At 41.8% G+C, this 21,052-nt stretch overlaps 1 protein-coding gene across 1 annotated transcript in view; it reads right to left on the bottom strand.

Moving 5' to 3' along the window:
- Positions 1–1,531: 1,531 nt before the first annotated feature.
- Positions 1,532–21,052, bottom strand: part of LOC311246294 (ubiquitin-conjugating enzyme E2 E1) — a 31,841-nt gene continuing 12,320 nt past the window's right edge. The window contains exons 4-6 of the mRNA XM_084336437.1: positions 14,101–14,233; positions 4,849–4,996; positions 1,532–1,802 (exon numbers count right to left, since the gene is read on the bottom strand). Coding sequence (XP_084192563.1) covers positions 1,705–1,802; positions 4,849–4,996; positions 14,101–14,233 — 379 coding nt within the window. The 3' untranslated portion in view covers positions 1,532–1,704. The remainder of the gene's footprint in view (positions 1,803–4,848; positions 4,997–14,100; positions 14,234–21,052) is intronic.

Raw genomic sequence — 21,052 nt, 5'->3', positions numbered from 1 at the left:
TGCGACAACAGTGCAAAATATTTCACTATAATATTTCAAAGCGAAGTAAAAATAATAATAATAATAATAATTATTATTATTATTATTATTATCACTGGGGCACAGCTGATCAACAGTGGGGCACGTGCCCCAGTGATAGTGGTCTAAATACGCAGATGAGTCCGAGGAGTCAATGCAGGGCTCTCGTCACAATGCCTATGCAGACCGGTCAGCTCACTCTCTCACTCTCTGTCCAGTGCCCTCGCTTGTCTCTTTTGGTGACAATAAAACACGTCCCTAAAGTCTGACAAAGAGGACAATTTAGATGAGTCGGCAGCAGATGATCCTGTGAAAAAGGCGAAGACATCTTTCCCAGAGGAATAGTTCACAGGACTTACGTAGCTGAGATGATTGCAAATACAGGACTTGAATTTTATGTACAGTTCTCAGTGTGGATAAACAGTTTCCGAGGGAAAGCCACGTTTGCAGATTCAACCACAAAGTTTAAACATGAAGCACAATAACACTATGAAGCATGAAGTATGCAGAGAGAGATTTGTTCTGAAATGGCACAGTGCTAAAAACACACTTCTGGATGCTAAGGGACCCAAAAAAAATGCACACTTGAGAAAATCTTGGAATATCTTTATGCCCTAATGACAGACAATCTAACAATAAAAGAAAGGAATCTCTGCTTGTCTGTATGCGCCGCGGCTTTTTCATTTCATCCGATCGACTTCACACTTGGCGGATGTATTGCAGAGGACCCAAGGGAGAGCAGTGTCAAATCTGGTGCCATTTGACCAGATGGTGGCGCTATAACAACAAACTTCACGCTTTGGCATGTAACTCAACATTGTTTTGCCTAGGGGGATAGGAACAACAAGCAACGGGCCAGTTCTGAACGGGCACATTTTCGGTCTGTCCATTTGAATAGAACATAAAAAAAAGAGAAATAATTAAATGAATAAAAAAATGCTAATATGCACGATTTAAATGGTGCTACAAAATGTTGTGCTGGTACTAAACTCTCCAGTTAATAGCACCAGTGGAACATGGAGCCCCTGTGGGGGAGATCTTTGACTCTCTTGATCACTCATTATCTGCCCGCAGACCGAGGATACAATATAATATCCTTTCTGGCCGAAGGCTCACTTTGCATCAACGTCACTGACAGACCAGATGCAGTGGAGCTGCTCACTGGAGTGACAGCTTGATGGGAGCCTGGATGTTGAGTAACCTTGGAGACTTGAACAAATACAGGATATGATCTTTAACCCTTTCACTACCACTCTACCAAATGGTTAACCCTTTCAATGTGACAATACAGAAGGTTAACCCTTTCACTGTCACACGACAAATTATTAACCCTTTCACAACAACACCACAGACTGTTAACAGTCTGTAGTGAAAGGCTAACCTTTTGTAGTGGTAGTGAAATGGTTAATGCGACTATTCCTACTAGTTCAAATATGTTGATGATATTTACCAATACATTTGTCATTTGAAAGAGTAAGCATTATTGAAATAAAAAAAACATTTGACAACCTTAATTCTTTTTCATTGTTTTCCTTTATTACCATATTTGCGGAGATAACTTAGTCAGGAAGCAAAAAATATACCAGACAATAAAGTACTAAAAATCTGAAATAGAAATACCGCCCAAACACAAAGCACCCGGAGCCCCCCTCCCCCCCAACACACACACTGCTGTCTTCTATGGGTTTATGTGGCATACCGCTTCGTCCACTGTTTGGCTGTTCTGTCATGCTCGGCTGTGTTAGTCGTGTATTGGGTGGCGATGCTTCCGACCAGGGGATCAGCTAAGTGGAAACAAAGTGGAGAAGAAGATATAATCATAAGCATTCTAAGTTAATAACATATAATCACAAGCATTCTAACATTTCGACAAGGCATGTTATTTTCACTACATTTGCTTCAAGAGAGGGACAGGCCTCAAGTATTTTTAGTGTATGTGTAAAATTCTCAAAAATAACATATATACCATTGTCAGACTAGTTGTGATACTTTGGTATAATTACCATAGCAAATGAGACCCTTGCCGAAACAATTGGTGGCCTAATTCTGATGGTAAGATTTCCCATACTCTGTTGCTTCATGTTGCAAAGGAGATGTTGCCGTTTGTTCCTGCCTCCAGCACGGCTCATTTTGAAGAAGTAAGGAGGGTTCAAATCCTTTGCCCACTGTGGACATGAAGTTGTTTGTTTGGAAAGGCTTCCTTTGCACCGGAAAGAAGTTGACCAGAACTACCATGGATCTGAGTCATCCGACCCTGTGGCACATATACAATACCAAGTGGTGAAAACCTGACCCTGTGGCACACAGTACTGTATATACAATACCAAGTGGCACAGTATAGAGTAGACCACACCAAGTGGTGAAAACCTGACCCTGTGCTGTGTGGCACAGTATAGAGTAGACAATACCAAGTGGTGAAAACCTGACCCTGTGTGGCACAGTATAGAGTAGACAATACCAAGTGGTGAAAACCTGACCCTGTGGCACAGTATAGCGTAGACCAGGGGTAGGCAACCCTAGGCACGCGTGCCTGCATAGGCACGCAGGGGCATTTGCATAGGCACAGGGGGCAGCATACATTTTTTTTTTTTTTTTTTTTTTACTACTATAGTGAAATATTTTGCACTGTTGTCGCATTTATCTTGTTGAAATCCTCCCACAGGTTCTTTTTACTACCACATATTTAATTGAGACCCTTTATTTGTTTATTATTTCAATTTAGCTGGAAATGCATTGCTACATCATTCAGTAACATTTGCAGAGCCTTTTAACAAAAACATTATTACGGTCACCATTGTGACCAGTGGGATTAATCAACAAATTTGATTATTTATTTTTCTATTTCATTGAACATTGCACATGTTAAAAGCAATTTTTTTACTCAAAATGTGAGTATTACCAAGTCAACTTGTGTTCTTAAAACAATGACAATAAACATAGTTTTATTAGGTTGAAATAATGTGGTTGTGTACTTATTTTTCTGTTAACTTATTATGGATTGAAAACTGAAAACCTTAATGCACAGTAACTGAACTCAATATTTGTAAGTTCTGGTAACTTATTATTATTATTTTTTTTACAGTGTAGTCTTGCGATCAATCAAAACTTATTTACACGATATACCTCACATTCACCCCCCATTCACATCCTGGTGTTCTCCTGGTGTTCTCCATTAGGCCTGTAGGTGGAGCTATGACAGCACACGTACAGTACACACACCGATGGTGTGTGATGTGTCCAAAAATGAATGGGCAAATGTGAGTGAAATGGTCACACTGTATGCAGCTGTTTGTCTGCATTGCACCCCCCCCCCCAACTCAGATTTAGGGTTGATACAACCATCATAATAATATTGTTAATAATAACAATAACAATAATGATGTAATAATGTAAAAATGATCATTAAAAAGACCTGATTATGAGAAGAAAAAAATTACGATGCATGGAATATTGTTGAGGCACACTAGTTACAACTATATTTCAAACAGGCACTCCATGTCAAAAAGGTTGCTGACCCCTGGCGTAGACAATACCAAGTGGTGAAAACCGCCCAACACATTGCCGGTACACCACTCCGAGCACAGTCACTATCGTCAACAGACTGTTTGCCCTCCTTCCCTCTGGGAGGCGCTATAGGAACCTCAGTTCCAGGACCAGCAGACACAGGAACAGCTTCTTCCCCTCAACTGTCACATTGCTGAACTCTGCACCAGTGACTTCAGTTTGCATCAGTATTTATTGAAAATGTTCAGCACATTTGAACAATACCGCGATAATACAGATAACCGTGATAATCTTGGTCTGTATATACATGTATATCTATACTTACTCATTATTTAAACCACTGGCTAGAGTGATTTATTATCATAGTGTATTCATACTCATAGCACTGTATATAGACACAACACTGTACATACTAGGGCTGCAATTAACGATTATTTTGTTATAGATTAATCTGTACATTATTTTATCGATTAGTCGATTGATCTAAAGTTCTAAATGATTAATTAACCAGCAACAATTCATTCTATTTTCAATTGAATATTTCAAAATGTTTTACCATCCAAAAATTATAAATAGCTTTTTAGTATATCTCCATTAATTATTATATGTATTGTGTATTATCTCTCCACTCCACGCTATGGTAGAGCTTGTGCCAGCACAGGAGATACAATTCAAATATATTTTTTAATATATAGGCTATAGGCTCAGGAATCAGGATTTAAAGCTAATTAGCCTAATCCATGTCAGAAAGAGTAGCATATAGTAAATGTATACACACACACAAGAGAGGGAGAAAAGCTTATAGCAGACTTAATGATTTTACAATATTTTTGCTAATGAAGTGAAATTACCATCAACTATCCAGTTATTTTCTATAGTTCAACGCTACTTCAAATCATTGAACGTACAGAGAGAGAGAGGGAGACAGAGACGGGCTCAGCCCAACTGGGCAAAAACGAAACAGATTTCTCCTGTGCCTGTGAGTGTTTCCAAGGTTAGCTTAGCTAGCGTTACCGCCACATGGGCATACAGGAATGGCGAGGATGTAAAGTATGTTAGACACATTGGACCCGTTACTCGCAGAGTTTTCATTGCACATAGACACAGCGTGACTCGCGAGAGGAGTTGTCACAGGGCTGTCATAGCATCCCTTACAGCTGGAGTTTACATGAAACACGGAAGGCTGTGGCTCTAGGCAGAATCACGAATAGTGGTTTAAGTTATTTAATTTCTTTTATCTCTCTTTCTCCGATTTCTCTGTTTTCTTCCCGTCCCAATTTAGTCGTGCCAATTCCCCCCCCCCCCCCCCCCCCCCCTCCATCTCACCTGGGTTACAATCTGTGAGCAGGGAACAGATGGACAGCAGCACCTTGGAGATGGTGAGGGCAGGACTCCAGTTGTCCTTTAGGATGTCCAGACAGATCACCCCCTGACTGTTGATGTTGCAGTGGTAGATCCTTGTACGAAACGTTACCTGAAAAACAACAAGGAATACACTGTATAAGCTACTCCTGAAATAAACATGAGAACTAATATATATATTATTTATTAATAAACATTGCATTTTTATTTTAACTAACTCATCCTTAATAAGCTAAGCAAATAGTTAAAAAAAAGGTGCTGATGTAAAAGAAATCCATGCCAAGATGGAATTAGGGTTGTGCTCATGTTTCACTGTTGACATGCCTGCTGCAATGCATACACCTCCTAGTTGTGCCTCCGACTGAGAAAAGCCCTCTGGTGGCTAAAAACAGACACTTCAGAATATCACCAGGAAATTATCCCAGCCATTATCCCAGCTATAATGATGGCAAGATCTGGGCCTCCGGGCATTTGTGATTTTTGCCATCGATTCTTTTCCTGCTAAACCAGCAGTTCCTAACCGGGTTTGCAAGGGCTTGCTGTTTTTACCAAGCACTGCACCAATACCAGGCTACATCCCATAGGAACCAAAACCAAAGAACGTCACTCTCGTGTACTTGAAGTACTTGATGAAGATGTGACAACAAAAAGGATCTGACGCGCAAGTATTAAAGGTCCCCCGTCTTATATATTGCCTTTTCCAGTGTTTAGCATTGTTTTCTAGCAATGGGGGTTTGTATCAATGGGGTCTGTGTCTCTAATTCTCATTTTGGCTTATCAGTCTAGTCTCGAGTTCACGAGATCCTCCCTCACTGAACTAAGCCATTCTGATTTGACTGTTTTGCTGACGTGAGTAAGGCACTGGTTGTAGTCACCGCCCACAATCAACAATTCGCTCAACAACAGAGCGAGTGGAAATACTGACACTTCCTCAAACGGGTTGACGTGTGCGGGTGCCGACAGAGACAGCAGAGAACGAGCGTGCGAGAGAGAGAGAGATAGAGAGGGAGAGAGAGACACAGAGCATTTACACACACACTCACACGCGGGGCAGGAGCTTCTCCCCCGCAGTCGGGAGCACTCGCATATCACTGTCAAAATATCATTGCGCGCGCCCGTATTCCGATCCGTGCAATAATATTCACAGGGGTATATATATTGTCATTTGAAACAAGTTACCAATGCATTGTCCCGTGGGATTATGCCACACCGCGGCAAAATTTATATCCCCCTCAATCTCTCTCTGTCTGCCAGTGCAGACTGTGGGTGACTGTCAGTCAAAGCACTTATGGGCAGAGCCCAGCCCAAAACAGCTTGAAATCTTTAAGAGGAAAAATGCTGCTTTAGAGTACTTTATTAGAAATACAAAACAATGCATTTTTTGAAAATAACTTTACAGATGTGTTCCATAGTGTGAGATCCACTGGTTTTTCAATGTGTACATAATGTAAATATCTGTAGATCTATAGAGGAACAGCAGAACAGCGGAGAGCAGATAAGGACTTGGGCTGTGCGCCATGGTCAATCACTGAGGACAGAGAGGGGGGCAGGGCAGGCGGCAGAGAGAGAGCCTTTTGAATCATAGCAGTGTTAAAGTGTGTCAGAGGTGACAAGAGAGCCGTTGCCATGGCATCATGTCACTTAGTAACGAGAGAAGGGGCGTGGCTATGGGGATGACCACCGGTTGCTAGGGGAAAGACGTTATTAGCTGTGAGTTCTTCTGGTTTGACTCAGAAACGAGGCGTAGACAGAGACCTCAGGAGCTAGAGGGTGGGGGAAGGGAAGCCCCACCCTCCGGTTGCCACGAGCTAGCTTCGGCTAACAGGGAAGATTTTTGGATAACACTAGGCCGCGACAACCACCGGGCTGATAGAGAGAGAGATCATTAGAATAAGGAATTCAATAGCAGTCAAAGACTTTTCAGAACGGTTTCCATCTTGTACAGAGTATGTTTATGGGAATAAACATGACTTTCCAAGGAAAGGTATCCTGTTTCCAGGGTGTCTTTAAGTCTTTAGAGACGAATGCATCAACGGGGAAGATATCGTGTATCTGATGAGTAAGAGATAAACACAACGCAGAAACTTCACGGAGCCACAGGCGACGAGGTGATTACTGGCTGAGGATCTGATTATCTTACACAGGAATTGTGTAAAGTTGCCCAAATAGTGAAAGGAATAGCAAGACATGTCCCCTTTAAACCGATAATTATTCAACACACAATTAGTTCCAACTTTATAGTATTTTCTTTTCTTTTATCAGTTTGGGTGTATATACCATGTTAACCTCTTAACACTTTGAGTGCCACGGACATACATTGAGTGCTCAGAACATTGAACTGTCCACACACAAGCACACATGAACACACACACGACACGCACACTGTGCACGCTCACACACGAGCAGCCACTTAACACTTTAACATGAGCGGGCACACACTCATGTCGCACACACGCACACTTATGGCCAAAGGAAAGGACACTTTAAATTAGAATAACAGGAACAGTGTATTGCACTACCAAAGCTAACTAGCATGTCACACATGCGCTGTAAATAACTATGTACAGATACCGAGATGTCACTCCATGTTACCTGCTACCTGTTACTGCACAATGTTGTTTCTTCTTTTGATTCTATTATATGTACCACTGTATTGCACATCGTTGCGGGCAAGACCACCCGCATTTCATTGTATACCTGTATGCCGTGACAATTAAAACTCTTGACTTGACTTGACTTGACGGACGAGATATCTCGTTAGTTCATGCCAACCGTTGAGTACCAGCCGACGAGATATCTCGTTTTTAAATCGTAATTTCTTTTATTAGCGATTTCCATTCATATTTCATCAATCTAGCCTCACGTTAGTGGTCCCGCAGAACAGCGTGGAATAATGTGTTCGAGCACCCAGCGTTGGATCAATAAACGCGATAGATATTTGGATTGGCGATCAGGAATTGGAATAATCTTTTTGGAGAACATCTGATCTGAGGTAAGGAATCTATTTTACCAGTCTTAGGATAATCAGAGCTTTTTTCACAGAGATATCAACGTGGGCCCTATGTATGTGTGTGTGTGTGTGTGTGCGATCAGGAAATAAGAGATTCGCTTTTCAGCCCGCTTCTATAGCGTGCATAAGTACACATATACTATCGATAATCTAGCGTTTATTTGAAAACGATTCATAAATAGGCCGAAAAATTACAACGTGTTTTGTGTATACAGTAAAGGGTGTTTATCACAGAATCTTCTGAAATCTTCTGGAAGTTTCAAGAAACGAGCGTTTTTCAAAATGGTATAAAACGGAAATGAACAGATTAAAAAACAATCCGTTTCGCCAATGTTGACTGCAAACAAGTCATTGATAAGCGACGGCCACATTAGACACATAGCCATAATTTAAGATGTAGTTTATGCGTTCGCAAATATGAGAGCTCTATCATTGAAGTGGGTGGCGGCATTCAAGGGGGTAAATAGCAAATTTAAGATGTAGTTTATGCGTTCGCAAATATGAGAGCTCTATCATTGAAGTGGGTGGCGGCATTCAAGGGGGTAAATAGCAAAACACGGCTGGCTCTCAAAGTGTTAACAGGTGGCTGAACGTATATGTCCCATTTTGCACTTGCACGAAAGTCACGGCACTTTGCGAGCGTCTAGCGGCTCGGGGGTGCATTTTTCGCATATAAACTACCGTTCGAAAGATCCATTTATTGCCGTTCGAACGCCACTTCACTCGACCAAATCTGTGCCTCGTTCTCGAGTTACATGACGATATGTCAGGCGAGCGTCTTTTTACACGCCATGCGTCAGATGACCACCCGGGACTCCCGACGCTCCAGAACTGCCAATCATCCGCTGATGGCGGAAATGATGGTCAGCGTTGTAGCCAATGAGTGTACCTTTCCAACGATACCCCACGTGGGGGGTGCGAATAAGGGATCTAGGTGAAAGTTGATGAGTGAAAACCAGAAGTGAATCACACTTCAGAATGAACGGCCGTGGCTGAGGAAATGGATTTTGGAGAGCTTTTTTTGGTCGCCGGTTATACTCTGATGTCTCTCATTTCTGAGCGGATTTAAAAAAGATTTTTACCTGTATTCCAGCTATGTTGGAATATTGGAATATGGAATCTTGCAACCACTACAGAATAATGTGAGTACACAAGTTCAACTCAAGTTCAGACCTCTGTTACTCTATTTCATTAGCACTAAAAGTGATTTTCCTTTTTGCATTAGTAATTTCAGAACGTTATCTTCAAAAGAGACCAGGCTCATGCATGTGCTATAAGTATAAAGCTAAGCTTTGCATAAAAAGTATGCAGTCCTCAAGTTAAAGTAAAGAAATTGCCACTTTTCTGGGTGCCTGTTAACACATTGGGTGCCACGCCCCTTCCGGGAAGTGCATCTGGCCTTGCCGCCCATTAACCCCATGTAAGCGCTCACATTGCTTGTAGTGCTAAACCTATATTTTATATTATAGCTATGGATCTAATAACACCGTCGATTGTCAGTGAGTTGCTTCTGGTCAACATGCAAAAAACTGATTATTTTTTCATCCGTACATTTCCGTTTTATACCGGTTTGAATATGAATATAGTTTGGGTGATTCTTAGTAATCCCAGGAAAAAGACACGATAATAGCGTTTTAGTGGAATTCACTTATCACGTTGCCATTTTTCGCCTGATTATCGAATCTTCCTGAAATCAACGCTAGATTATCGTTATTATCCTTCCTCATGCACCCATGAAATGTAGTTTAGAGCGGCGCGCCGGTTCTCGATTCCCATCCCTAAACACAGTCCACACAGATCTTCAATCGTGGGAGAAAGAAATATCAGATCAACGCAAGCTTGGATATAGTGTTCTTACCTCGTCTCTGATGTAATGCAAAAAAAAGAATCCAATTATCTGATTGCCATTTGAAGTACTGGGCGCGGAGGTCCGTGCCACGTTATTCGGCATTTCATATGAACGAGGGGTGGGGGCAGCCTCGTAGATGTATGGTGGTGACCGGTTACCTCGCCGGAGTATTTAAACCCCGCCCGCACGGCTCAGATCGGCCCAGATAACAAACCACATCGTTTATAATGGAGTGCAATAGCTGCCACAGGGCGGTAGGCGGCGGTATTGACAGTCAGCAATCTCAGACACTCAGAACAAAAGGTGCCTCGATAAATGATGAATGGCAATAGCGAATAAAAGAAATACCGTGAGAAAAGCGTAGATCTACGTTTCCGGCACTCAACCGTCGGGCCACAGAAACATAGATCTACGTGAACGGCACCCAAAGTGTTAAGAGGTTAATACACACATCTATATCTCTATGCATATCTAATAGATATGATCTGTATGGTAATATTTAAAACAAGCTGCAAAATGTATTGGAGAGCAACACATTTCTTTTGGCTCTGCATTATTGTTACTTGAATATGGAAGGAATGCAAGCTTACTAAAATATAGACTGCCGATATATATCACAATACAGGGGTTGTGATTCAATATATTGCGATACTATAAACACTAATATATTGCAATTTTATAATGTCAAAGTTTTAGAAACATGGTATGATATGTAGAAAATGCCTCAGTATATACAAAGACTGCTATACCTAAGTATATACAAAAATATCATACTTTAGCAGACACAGATGTGACATCTGTCAAGAGAGTCTGAAGATAGGAATTATGTATTACAAAGAAGAGGGATCACATTTTTATAAGTTTGGAGAGTTTGTTCCCATTCCTTGTTTGTTTGGCATCCGTCATTTCTGTGGGACTTTGTCAGTTTAGACAGGTTAATGCAGGGGTCTCAAACTCAATTTACCTGGGGGCCGCTGGAGGTAGAGTCTGGGTGAGGCTGGGCCGCCTGTACGTTAATGCCAAGCAAGCAGTGCAAAAATGCTTCCGCATTCGTCACCGCACGCTAGTGCGGTAAAGCGCCCTTCTTTTCAGACAAATGCTACCGTGCGTGCACCGGCGGCGGCGTGCTCGCTCAGGTGCGTGCGTGCGCCGGCGTGCTCGCGCGAGGTGCCCGTGCATGCGACACGAGCGGAGCTCAATATATATAAGTCACCGCCCCTTATTCAGTATCTGCCACTAGCTCAATCGGCAAGGACACATGGCTGTGGATCCTATGGCTTGTTTGCTGGTGAGTTCGAATCCCAGCGAAAATATTTTTTAACGTGATTTTTTTTTAACGTGTATTCTTTCGCCGATTAAGGTTAGGCATTGTTTCGGAGTTGGTTAAGGTTAGAACGGTTAAGTTTAGGCGCTGTTAAGGAGCTGGTTAAGGTTAGAGTTTGTCAAAGAGAATGGCAATATAATTTCTATGGTTAAGGTTAGGCATGGTTATGATTAAGGTTAAGGTTAGGCATTGTTTCGGAGTTGGTTAAGGTTAGAACGGTTAAGTTTAGGCGTTGTTAAGGAGCTGGTTAAGGTTAGAGTTTGTCAAAGAGAATGGCAATAGACAGCCTATTTCCGCGCGACCTGGGCGCTGGGCGGCGGAAAATGAAAGGCGCATTACTGCATGCCACTACGGTAAATTTTTGCACTGCTTGCTTGGCATAAAGCTACACGCGGCTGGGCCGCATCAAATATTCCACAAAAAAAGGGTTTCAAGTATTCAAAAAAAAAGTACAACTGATCCAATCTTCTCAATATTTAGCAATAACATTTCAGAACATGAACAGTTCTTCAGAACATGAACGGTTCTTCAGAACATAGGCTTCTCAGTGGTGTCAGTGGACTCATCCACATGCAGCTATGGAAATGCACTGTGCATACATTATTACATTATTTTATTATGTATGCATCAGAGAGAGAGAATGGCTTCTTGTGTTTAGCAAACACCCATGCCACCCATGGTTGCTTTTTCTCGTTGTGACCGATTTAACAATAATTCTGCTTGCAGCTTGATATGATGATTTCATTCCATTTATTTGTGTGGTTCTTAGCACTGAATTTTGAGGGAAGGTTGCATCAAAATAACTTTTGTTTCGTAGTGGCGTTTCATATTGCCACTCTTCACAAGAGCTACCGTTTCTTGGCATATTAGTCACATTGGTTTGGTGCTGGACTCAGGATGAACGCATATTTTTCAGTCCATTCACCTTTGAATTGCAGTCGACTTTTCTTTTACTGGCCATCTTTGAAGATCCCATATTTTTCTGCTGCCTGCCTGCTGGCGAAACTAGCTACATTTATCTCACAGAGATAAAACTGGGAGCAAGGCTACTGTAGATGCGCTGTCAACTCTCTGCTCTGACTCGGACTGAAAGAGACGACACGCATTCCGTGAAGACCCACCCTACTCCCCTACTCTGCCTCTGATTCGCAGACTGTGGGTGGGGGGGGGAGAAACTCTGACGGGACGCTGAATGTGATTGGACCAGACCCGTACACAGACACAGTGGCAGTGCAGCCGGACATGCAGAGCACTGCTTGCAGAGGAGATTTAGCGAGGATGTATTTGCCTTCCACTTTACTTGGTATCACCCCGGAATCACGTTTCAACCAAGTCACTAACGTAACGTTGCTGTCATGCTGTCTATGGTATGGTATGGTAGCCTACAAGTGATAAAATAAATAAAACTTCCAACTCGCGCAACGACTCGGCAACAAGTTGCGTGCGGGCCGCATTAACACTAAACTTTGATGTCAAGTAGGGGGCCGCAAAATATCATCCCGCGGGCCACAATTGGCCTGAGAGTTTGAGACCCCTGGGTTAATGTCTCCATTTCTCTGTTTAGACAGGTTCATATCTCTTTTATGCATGTCCAACTACAGGCTATATATTCTTTTTCATTTAAAAAAACAAACCTTATGGTCAACCCCTGGCAACATTAGTCTTATTTTCACAGCTTTTTGCACAATTATCAATGTAGATCAGGGGTTCTCAAACTTTTTTATACCACAACCCCATTTTATTTAGGAATTTTTTTGGCGACCCCACACTTAACACATTGAGCGCCCCGCCCCTTCCGGGAAATTAGGCCTAGTACGCCAACGCTTTAATCAATGGGAGGACGGGGATATTTGCGAGTGCTTAAAATATATCTTAAATTATGGCTATGGGTCTAATACACCTGTCGCTTATCAATGACTTGCTTGCAGTCAACATGTATGAAACGGATTGTTTTTTCATCGGTACATTTCCGTTTTGAATACGAGTATAGTTTGTGATTTGTAGTCATTCCAGAGAAAGACGCAATAATATCCCTTTAGTGGAATACACAAAACACATCGTAATTTTTCGGCTGAGTTATGAATAGTTTTCAAATAAACGCTAGATTATCGATAGTATATGTGTCCTTATGCAAGATGCAGAAGCGGGCTGAAAAATGATTATCCGTGCCTTGCTCAGCGCCAACGGCACGCACACACACACGCTCCGATGGCGGTGAAAGGAACATCTGATTAACCCAAGACTGGTAACATAGATTCCTTACCTCACATCTTATGTTCTGCAAAAAGATTAATCCAATTCCTGATCGCATTGATCATGTTTATTGATCCAACATTATATATCCAAAACACATAATCAACGCTGCTCTGAGTATCCCCAGTCCATCCGTTATAACAATACTGCATGCCCGAAAAGGAAAACCTGGACCGGAGTTATTTTTTTTATGCACATCCCCAGCCAATCCAATAATGTGCAATACCATAGGCGGCGGTATTTGCCCTTTTGAGAGTTCAGACCCATTCCCAACGATAACATCAGGTTGGATGGAGAGATCGATCGAGATCTCTCTCTCTCTCTCTCTCTCTCTCGCTAAATGAATATAAAGATAAATGAATATACCGTGATATATACCGTTATCGTCTATGCTTCAAATTCTACCGTGATATACATTTTAGACCATACCATCCAGCCCTAACACATACTATCGATAATCTAGCGTTTATTTGAAAACTATTCATAAATAGGCCAAAAAATGACGTGTTTTGTGTATTCCACTAAAGGGCATTTATCACAGAACCTTTTTTATTTTCTGGAAATGTCCAAAAACTAGCGTTTTTCAAAATGGTATAAAACGGAAATGTACAGATGAAAAAACAATCCGTTTCATACATGTTGACTGCAAGCAAGTCATTGATAAGCGACACATAGCCATAATATAGAAATAGCTCCGTGAAAATCATGAAATATCGGAAAATCTGTCTAAAAAGGCTGGCATTCAAGCGATAAATCGTGCGCCCCCCTTAAGATCAGTACCTTGGGTGGCTTGAAGGGGTAGTCGGGCGTGAAGGCAATGTCCAGGAAGAAGACCCCTCCCTCATAGACGGAGCCTGGCGGTCCCAGGATGGTCGACCTCCACTCATAGATGTTGTCTCCTTTGGGGCCGGCGCTGCAAGATGAAAGCTCATCATCACTATGCTGCATCAGAGGTTCTCACTGTGGCAAGCAGGGCAGGAAAATAATTATTTCATCCACCCGCCATATATTCATAAATTCTAAGTATTCTGCCAGCCGAACTGACATTTCTCAATAGAAGAGAGTCTGCTTGTTTACCTGCCAAGATGTCTGGTGGAACAGACAAACCAGCCAGGCAGCTACAGAAGAAATGTTCCAGCATTTGGCTGGTGTTTTCCACACTGATGACGAGTAACATGACCACCAGAGAGAGAGAGAAACGCACTCTCCCAATAAACTGCAAGGCACGGCTGCAAAACTGACTTTGTATGCAGTTATGCATTCAACCAGAGCTTGTATGCACCTTTAAATAATCTTGAGGAAAGTTCATATTGCCCCAGGCATCATCCAGAAGACGCCTCCATTCACAGCACATCCCAGATGATGTGTCTCTGCATCGTGATCCTTATTGATTTTCTCAAAGCAGCCCAGCCTTTATCCCTCTTACATGCTGAACATGTGGTCTCTAACCTCCAGGGAGCCATGAGTACAAGACATAAGAGCATTGATCTAAAACTACTGAGGAGGGACAGTGCACTCCGCTTTTTGATCCATGTCATTGTGGATTTCTGGCCAAAGTTTCAACACAACTTGTGCCCATGTATTTAAAAGGAAGAATAATCAACTCAAGAAGAGCAGCTTGGGGAAATTAACTGAGTATTAAATCAGCTACTAGGACCTTTAATTTTGTGTAGATTTTGGCAGCCTTTGTGGACAAAAGCAGTACCGTTCCCAGAATGAAGACTGCATTACCTACTACTCACTGGGCAAATGTAAACATTCAACAAACAAACAAGGGCAATCCTCTATAGTGCTGGGATTTAACTACATAATGGTCTAAGTTAAGGTATGAACAACTTTCTTTTCAAGACTACCTTATGTTTGAACATCGGCAAAATGCCGTTCTAGATTCTTCAATGATTCCCATTTTTTATAATAATTCAAGATGTTCATATAGTAATAAAGCTATAACCGTATGCCTAGGGCCGGCTGGGCGATAAAACGATAACTATCGCAATATATTTTAATAATCGATATCGATAGATAATAAAAAGAAATATCAATAAAAAATATTTTTTTTTGACCTGCAACAGGGCAGTTTTAAAACCAGAGAGTGGACAGACTTGTCTTTCTTGCCTGCAACTTAGGCCCTGTCCACACGCATGCGGGGTGTTATGTAACCGAGCCTTAACACATTGACCGCCGGGGGTTGTGCTCATCTCATACCCCTCTCAGTCACTGTTAAAAGCCTATGGAGATATTTACCTTCTTTGCAGGGCTATAACTTTTAAAATTTTATTGCTATATTGACATTACTATGGCCCATTCAACATCGATTATCCATCGTTCAGGATGTGGGAACGTTATATTTTTTCATTGATACATTGTTGTGTTAATACCTTCGAGAATATAAGTATGTTTTTAATCTTTTCTGCTGTAATTCCAAAAACGCTAGTTATAGGCCCAAACGCATATGATAGATTATCGATTGCCGTTTCTTTCCCATACACACTATATTAAAAAATTCAAATGTATATGATCAGTATACATTATGCTTCATAATGCGTGGAGGAAAGGGGGGGGGGGGTCGTTGATAATTCCTTGATCATCAGTAACGGCTTTATTTACTATGGGTGGATATATTGATCAGACTGATTACAAACAAGGAAACGCACAATCGGGCTGAAAATAACGTTACTGTCCCCTTACCGTGGGCCGATGAGACTGGCGGTGAAAGATCCCAATTATTCAACGCTGATCGCCTAGGTCCATTTCCAGTTTGTATGGCGCAATAAATGCCGAAATCATATCGATTATTAAGTTTAGAAAGCGATCCATATGTACTATAGTGTCTGTCAGGAGTCCCGTAGCGAGATGTGACTGCCAGAGGAATTTCCTCGATGCACCGATGACACTTCCGGTTTTTGCGAGAGTGTAACTCGCCCGATCATCCACCAGGCGGCGGTATTGAGCCGTTGCAGTCCCATCTAGGGTCCCGCTAGGGCATCGGGTGGATGAATTATGAATGCCATGGCGAAAAAAATGTAATATTGATCTCAAAAACGCTGTACAACGATGTTGGCGGTCAACGCATGGCGGGCAATAACGCTGAAAAGCGATTTTGGCGACCAATGTGTTAACACTTGAGTGCCAGCCACGAGAAATCTCGTTAGTTCATGCCATGCATTGAGTGCCAAGAACGAGAAATCTCGTAATTTTTTTTATTATCATCAATCTAACCTCACGTTACCAGTGGGGATCTGTCTGAGCTCGAACAGGGAAAATACCGCCCCCTATCGTCTCTCCGGATGGTATTGCACCCATTGGATTGGACTGAATGAAATGGATGGAAAAAAAAAGAGTTCGGAATCCACATTTTACTTGTCAGGCATGTAACCGGAGACGATCCGATTCATTGCCGAGCCGCAGAACAGCGTGGAATATGCGTTTCCAGTACCCAGCGTTGGATCAATAAACGCGATCGATATTTGGAATGCATTCATTCATTTATTTGCATTTCTTTTAAATTTGTTGGACCTTATGGTGTTCTTGTTTTGTTCTTGACTTATTGTTATGTTTCTTCTTGACTTGTTTAAAGAAGACGTGTCCGGCCCATGGGGACATTAACGTGTGTTGTCGGGCCTTACAAATAAATTTGATTGGCGATCAGGAATTGGAATAATCTTTTTGGAGAACATCTGATCTGAGGTAAGGAATCTATTTTACCAGTCTTCTGATCACGAAATAAGATGATCGATTTTTCAGCCCGCTTCTCTAGCGTGCATAAGTACCCATATACCAGCGGTTCCCAAACTGGTGTGCACACCCCTTGTGGTGCGCAAGAGCCCTCTTGGGGGTTCGTGACATGAAAAGGCTAATGGCAGTGCTATGGTGTTATTTTACTAAGAAATATAACTAAGATACATCATTTCAAATGGGGATTTTCACTGTGTAAATCATGAAATTTACGAAATCTTTCGCTCTCCCTTCCACTCCCTCTCTCTGCCCCCTCGCTCTCTCTTTCTGCAGGCCACTGCACTTGAAAATCCATGAAAATGCGTTTCGTTTTAGTTTGTTGGCCAATCCGTTTCTGAGCCTATGCCAGTAATTCTAATTTTGTTCTTTCGTGTGGTGAAGTATTCTATTTGTTGCAATTTGAGTAAAATGACTGGTGTTACCTACATTTTCGTTAATAACTGCTACTTATTGATATAGCTGGTTAATTCTTGTGCAAGGATACTGTTTAATTGGTAACATATTATTCTCCCAATTTTTGTGAACGTGAGAGCTCATAGGCCTACTGCACTTTGGTATGTGTTCTTATTGGATTAAACCGGATGCCTTTAGTGTGCCTATGAATAGACTGTGTTGTATTTTTTATGTTGGGCATTGAGGGTGCGTCAGCTAGGTTGGGAGGTGACAGGGGGTGCATGGCCAAAAACGTTTGGGAACCGCTGACATATACTATTGATAATCTAGCGTTTATTTGAAAACAATTCATAAATAGGCCGAAAAATGTGTTTTGTGTATTCCAGTAAAGCGCGATTCCTGCAGAATCTTTTTCTGGAAGTTTAAAAAACAAGCGTTTTTTTTAAATGGTATAAAACGGAAATGAACCGATTTAAAAACAATCCCGTTTTGACAATGTTGACTGCAAACAAGTCATTGATAAGCGACGGGCGTATTAGACACAGCCATAATTTAAGATATAGTTTATGCGTTCGCAAATGTGATCACCCTCCCATTGACTACAGCGCTGGCACTCAAGCGCTATTTCTGGCGCCCCCTGCTGGCACTCAAAGTGTTAATGTGCGCGGTTGCACTGTTCGTCCACACACAACCGGGTTTTTGGAACACTGCAATCGTGGTCTTTGAAAACCGGAGTCCAGGGTGGAGTTTTGGGCGCATCCCGGTTGCATTGGTTGCGTGTGGGCATAGTAACCGAGGTTATTTCCAGTGTTTACAGCAGAGCTGTCCCCAGTAGCTGCGGCTACCAACTAAGCTCATGTGTTGTCAAGTTATTGTTATAAGGAACCCAGTCCAACCTACAACAGTCTGCATCCCCTTAACAATTGTTTGTATTGAGCCGTATTGTACCCATTCTGCATCTGCATTGTACCCATTTTCATCCATTTATTCTACTAGCGTTAATGTTACTGCGCTAATGTACGCTAGCCTCAAAGCTAACTATTATAATGGAAAATGCCAATCACATTAGCATGTAGCTAACAACATCAGAGATCTTTTTGTGAGACTAAACTCTCCGCTCTTGGTGTTAAATTGTGTTGACACAGTGAATGTATCCTTTGTTTATTGCACTTTTATTGCACTTTGTTTCTTGCTGCAAATAAAATGCTATGTTGCTAAATGGTTCACGCGATGTAATTTAAAGATGGCGGGTTTCTGTTTTTGAGCAGGAAGTGTAGTGACGCGTTCAACCCTTCTGATTGGTTGAAAATGGCCTTCATGGCCTTCATGTTTGAACTACATCGCCACCTACTGCTTTAGCATTGTACTACTACATGTACATTACATCACTCAGTGCGGAGTTTAAACCAGTCGTGTAGACAGAGGTTTCTTTTTTTGAATAATTTAAAAAAACCTCTGTGACAAAAATACCCGTGATCGTGTGGACTGGGCCTTAAAGTAATGGCTTTGCTAGTCCAAATGACAATACTGACCAAATTGATTTATTTTTCTCTCCATTTATTTTGTTTGCTTTCTAATTTAAAATACAGTTTGAAACCGTCTGTACACAGTAGGCTATGTGTGCTAGCAGAGCTAGTCTCCAGTCGCGAGTCACAGTGCACATGTGCAGTGGTTTGTCCACCAAAAAAGCACCAAAAGATAAAAAAAATAACTAGCAGAGCCGGAACTATTCAACTCCCCTGGAGCCACAGCCAGCAGAGAAGATTGTTTACTTTCGCTTTCAAACCAGCTGCAGCCTGAGAACTGGGCCCTATTCCCCGTACCTGGTTCAACTAAGTCGATCAAAAGTCCCATTAGCCAGATTCAATTAACCCGATGTTTGAATCCAGGCTTTCCCTGTTCCTCGAAGGCGGATTCACTCTCGTTAATTCGAACGAGACTTGATACTCAGGATAATTGCGCGCTGCCGCCTCACCTGAAAAGACAGCATGTGTCAATCTCAGAAATCCTGATTTTTTTAACGCCATTGATTGAAAACTTTATAACAGATTGCAGAATGGGTACAATACAGTACGGCTCAATAGCCTCGCAGACAAGTTAAATGCATATCTATAGGCTAATTTTAAGTCCCTCATTACCCCAATCAATCAGATTATATTTCTTTAAATGTGCCTGCTGGCAGTAGGCTTAATGAAATGAATAATCGAATGAGATCTTGCTAGCGTATATCGGTATCGGTTGATATCGGTATCGGAAATTAAGAGTTGGACAATATCGGTATATCGGTTCCCAAAGTTTTCAAGGCGCGACCCCCGAAATAACATGTCAGAGAGGCTTGGAGGCTACAGTTTCACTATTAATCAGGTTTTAATCTGTTTCGGACATCATCCATACATGCATTGAATTGATTAACCTTTGGTTTATATACTAGTGACGTCATGTTCATCACCCTCTTGTTCATCATCAGATAACAGTGCTTGAACAGATCAATGCATTTTCTCAAATTCATTCATCAAAACGTCAAAGGCTTGCTCATTCAACTTTTCTCATGTCACGTCCACATCATCAAATATGTCAAACAGCGCATCTCCTCAGACATTTTAATCCCAGTTACAATATCACAATAACGTGTGAGTGACAGACAGTGATACAATTCAACAATCCAGATTCTCGTAATTCACATTAGTGGTCTGTAAGGCCCTTGAAATGAAGCCTGTGCCCAGCCCGAGCCCATGACGTTCAGGCCCTGCCCGACAATAAGCCTGACTGCAATGCAACATTTGAAGCCCTAGCCCGAATGAAACCCAGAAAAAGTATTAAAACTTAAATTTTTATTTTATTTTTTATTTGTTTTAAATATTCGAAACACGGTTTTATATGAACTTAATCAATAAACAAAAACGAAAATGTCCAATAGGTCTACCTAAATAACGCATATCACGCTGAAAACTAACGAAGCATTATATTATATAGCCAAATATGAATTTTTGTTTTAGATATTAAAAACACTGTTTATATATTAACTAAATAAATAAACTAAAACGAAAATGTCCAATAGGTCTACCTAAATAACGCATATCACGCTGAAAACTAAGAAGCATTATATAGCCTGTTTCGCTCTCTTATTAGAATGCCGTCTATTCCCAGCGCTCGCGTTAGACTGACTCACACGGCAGCCTCGTAAAACGTAATGAAGGCTATATGGAATCTTCTTTGACACACACACACACACGACACAATAGCCTACTCAGTCACAATCCTAGCCTACTCAACACAATCATCAAATTTGCTGATGACACAGTAGTGGTGGGCCTGATCTCTGCCAACGACGAGAGGGCCTACCTGGAAGAGGTAGAGAATCTGTCACAGTGGTGTCAGGAGAACTGCCTCTCCCTGAACGTCAGCAAAACAAAAGAGATGATTGTGGACTTCAGGAGGTCAGGGGTCAAGGACTACAGCCCCCTCAGCATCGACGGGGCACCGGTTGAGAGAGTGAACAGTTTCAAGTACCTCGGAGCCCACATATCCGAGGACTTGACATGGACCACACACATTGACAGTGTTGTGAAGAAGGCACGACAACGCCTCTACTTCCTCAGGCGCC

This window comes from Notolepis coatsorum (genome assembly GCF_963971535.1).
Source record: "Notolepis coatsorum genome assembly, chromosome: 19".
NCBI classification, from domain to species: domain Eukaryota; kingdom Metazoa; phylum Chordata; class Actinopteri; order Aulopiformes; family Paralepididae; genus Notolepis; species Notolepis coatsorum.
This window is presented reverse-complemented; position numbering and strand designations above follow the sequence as displayed.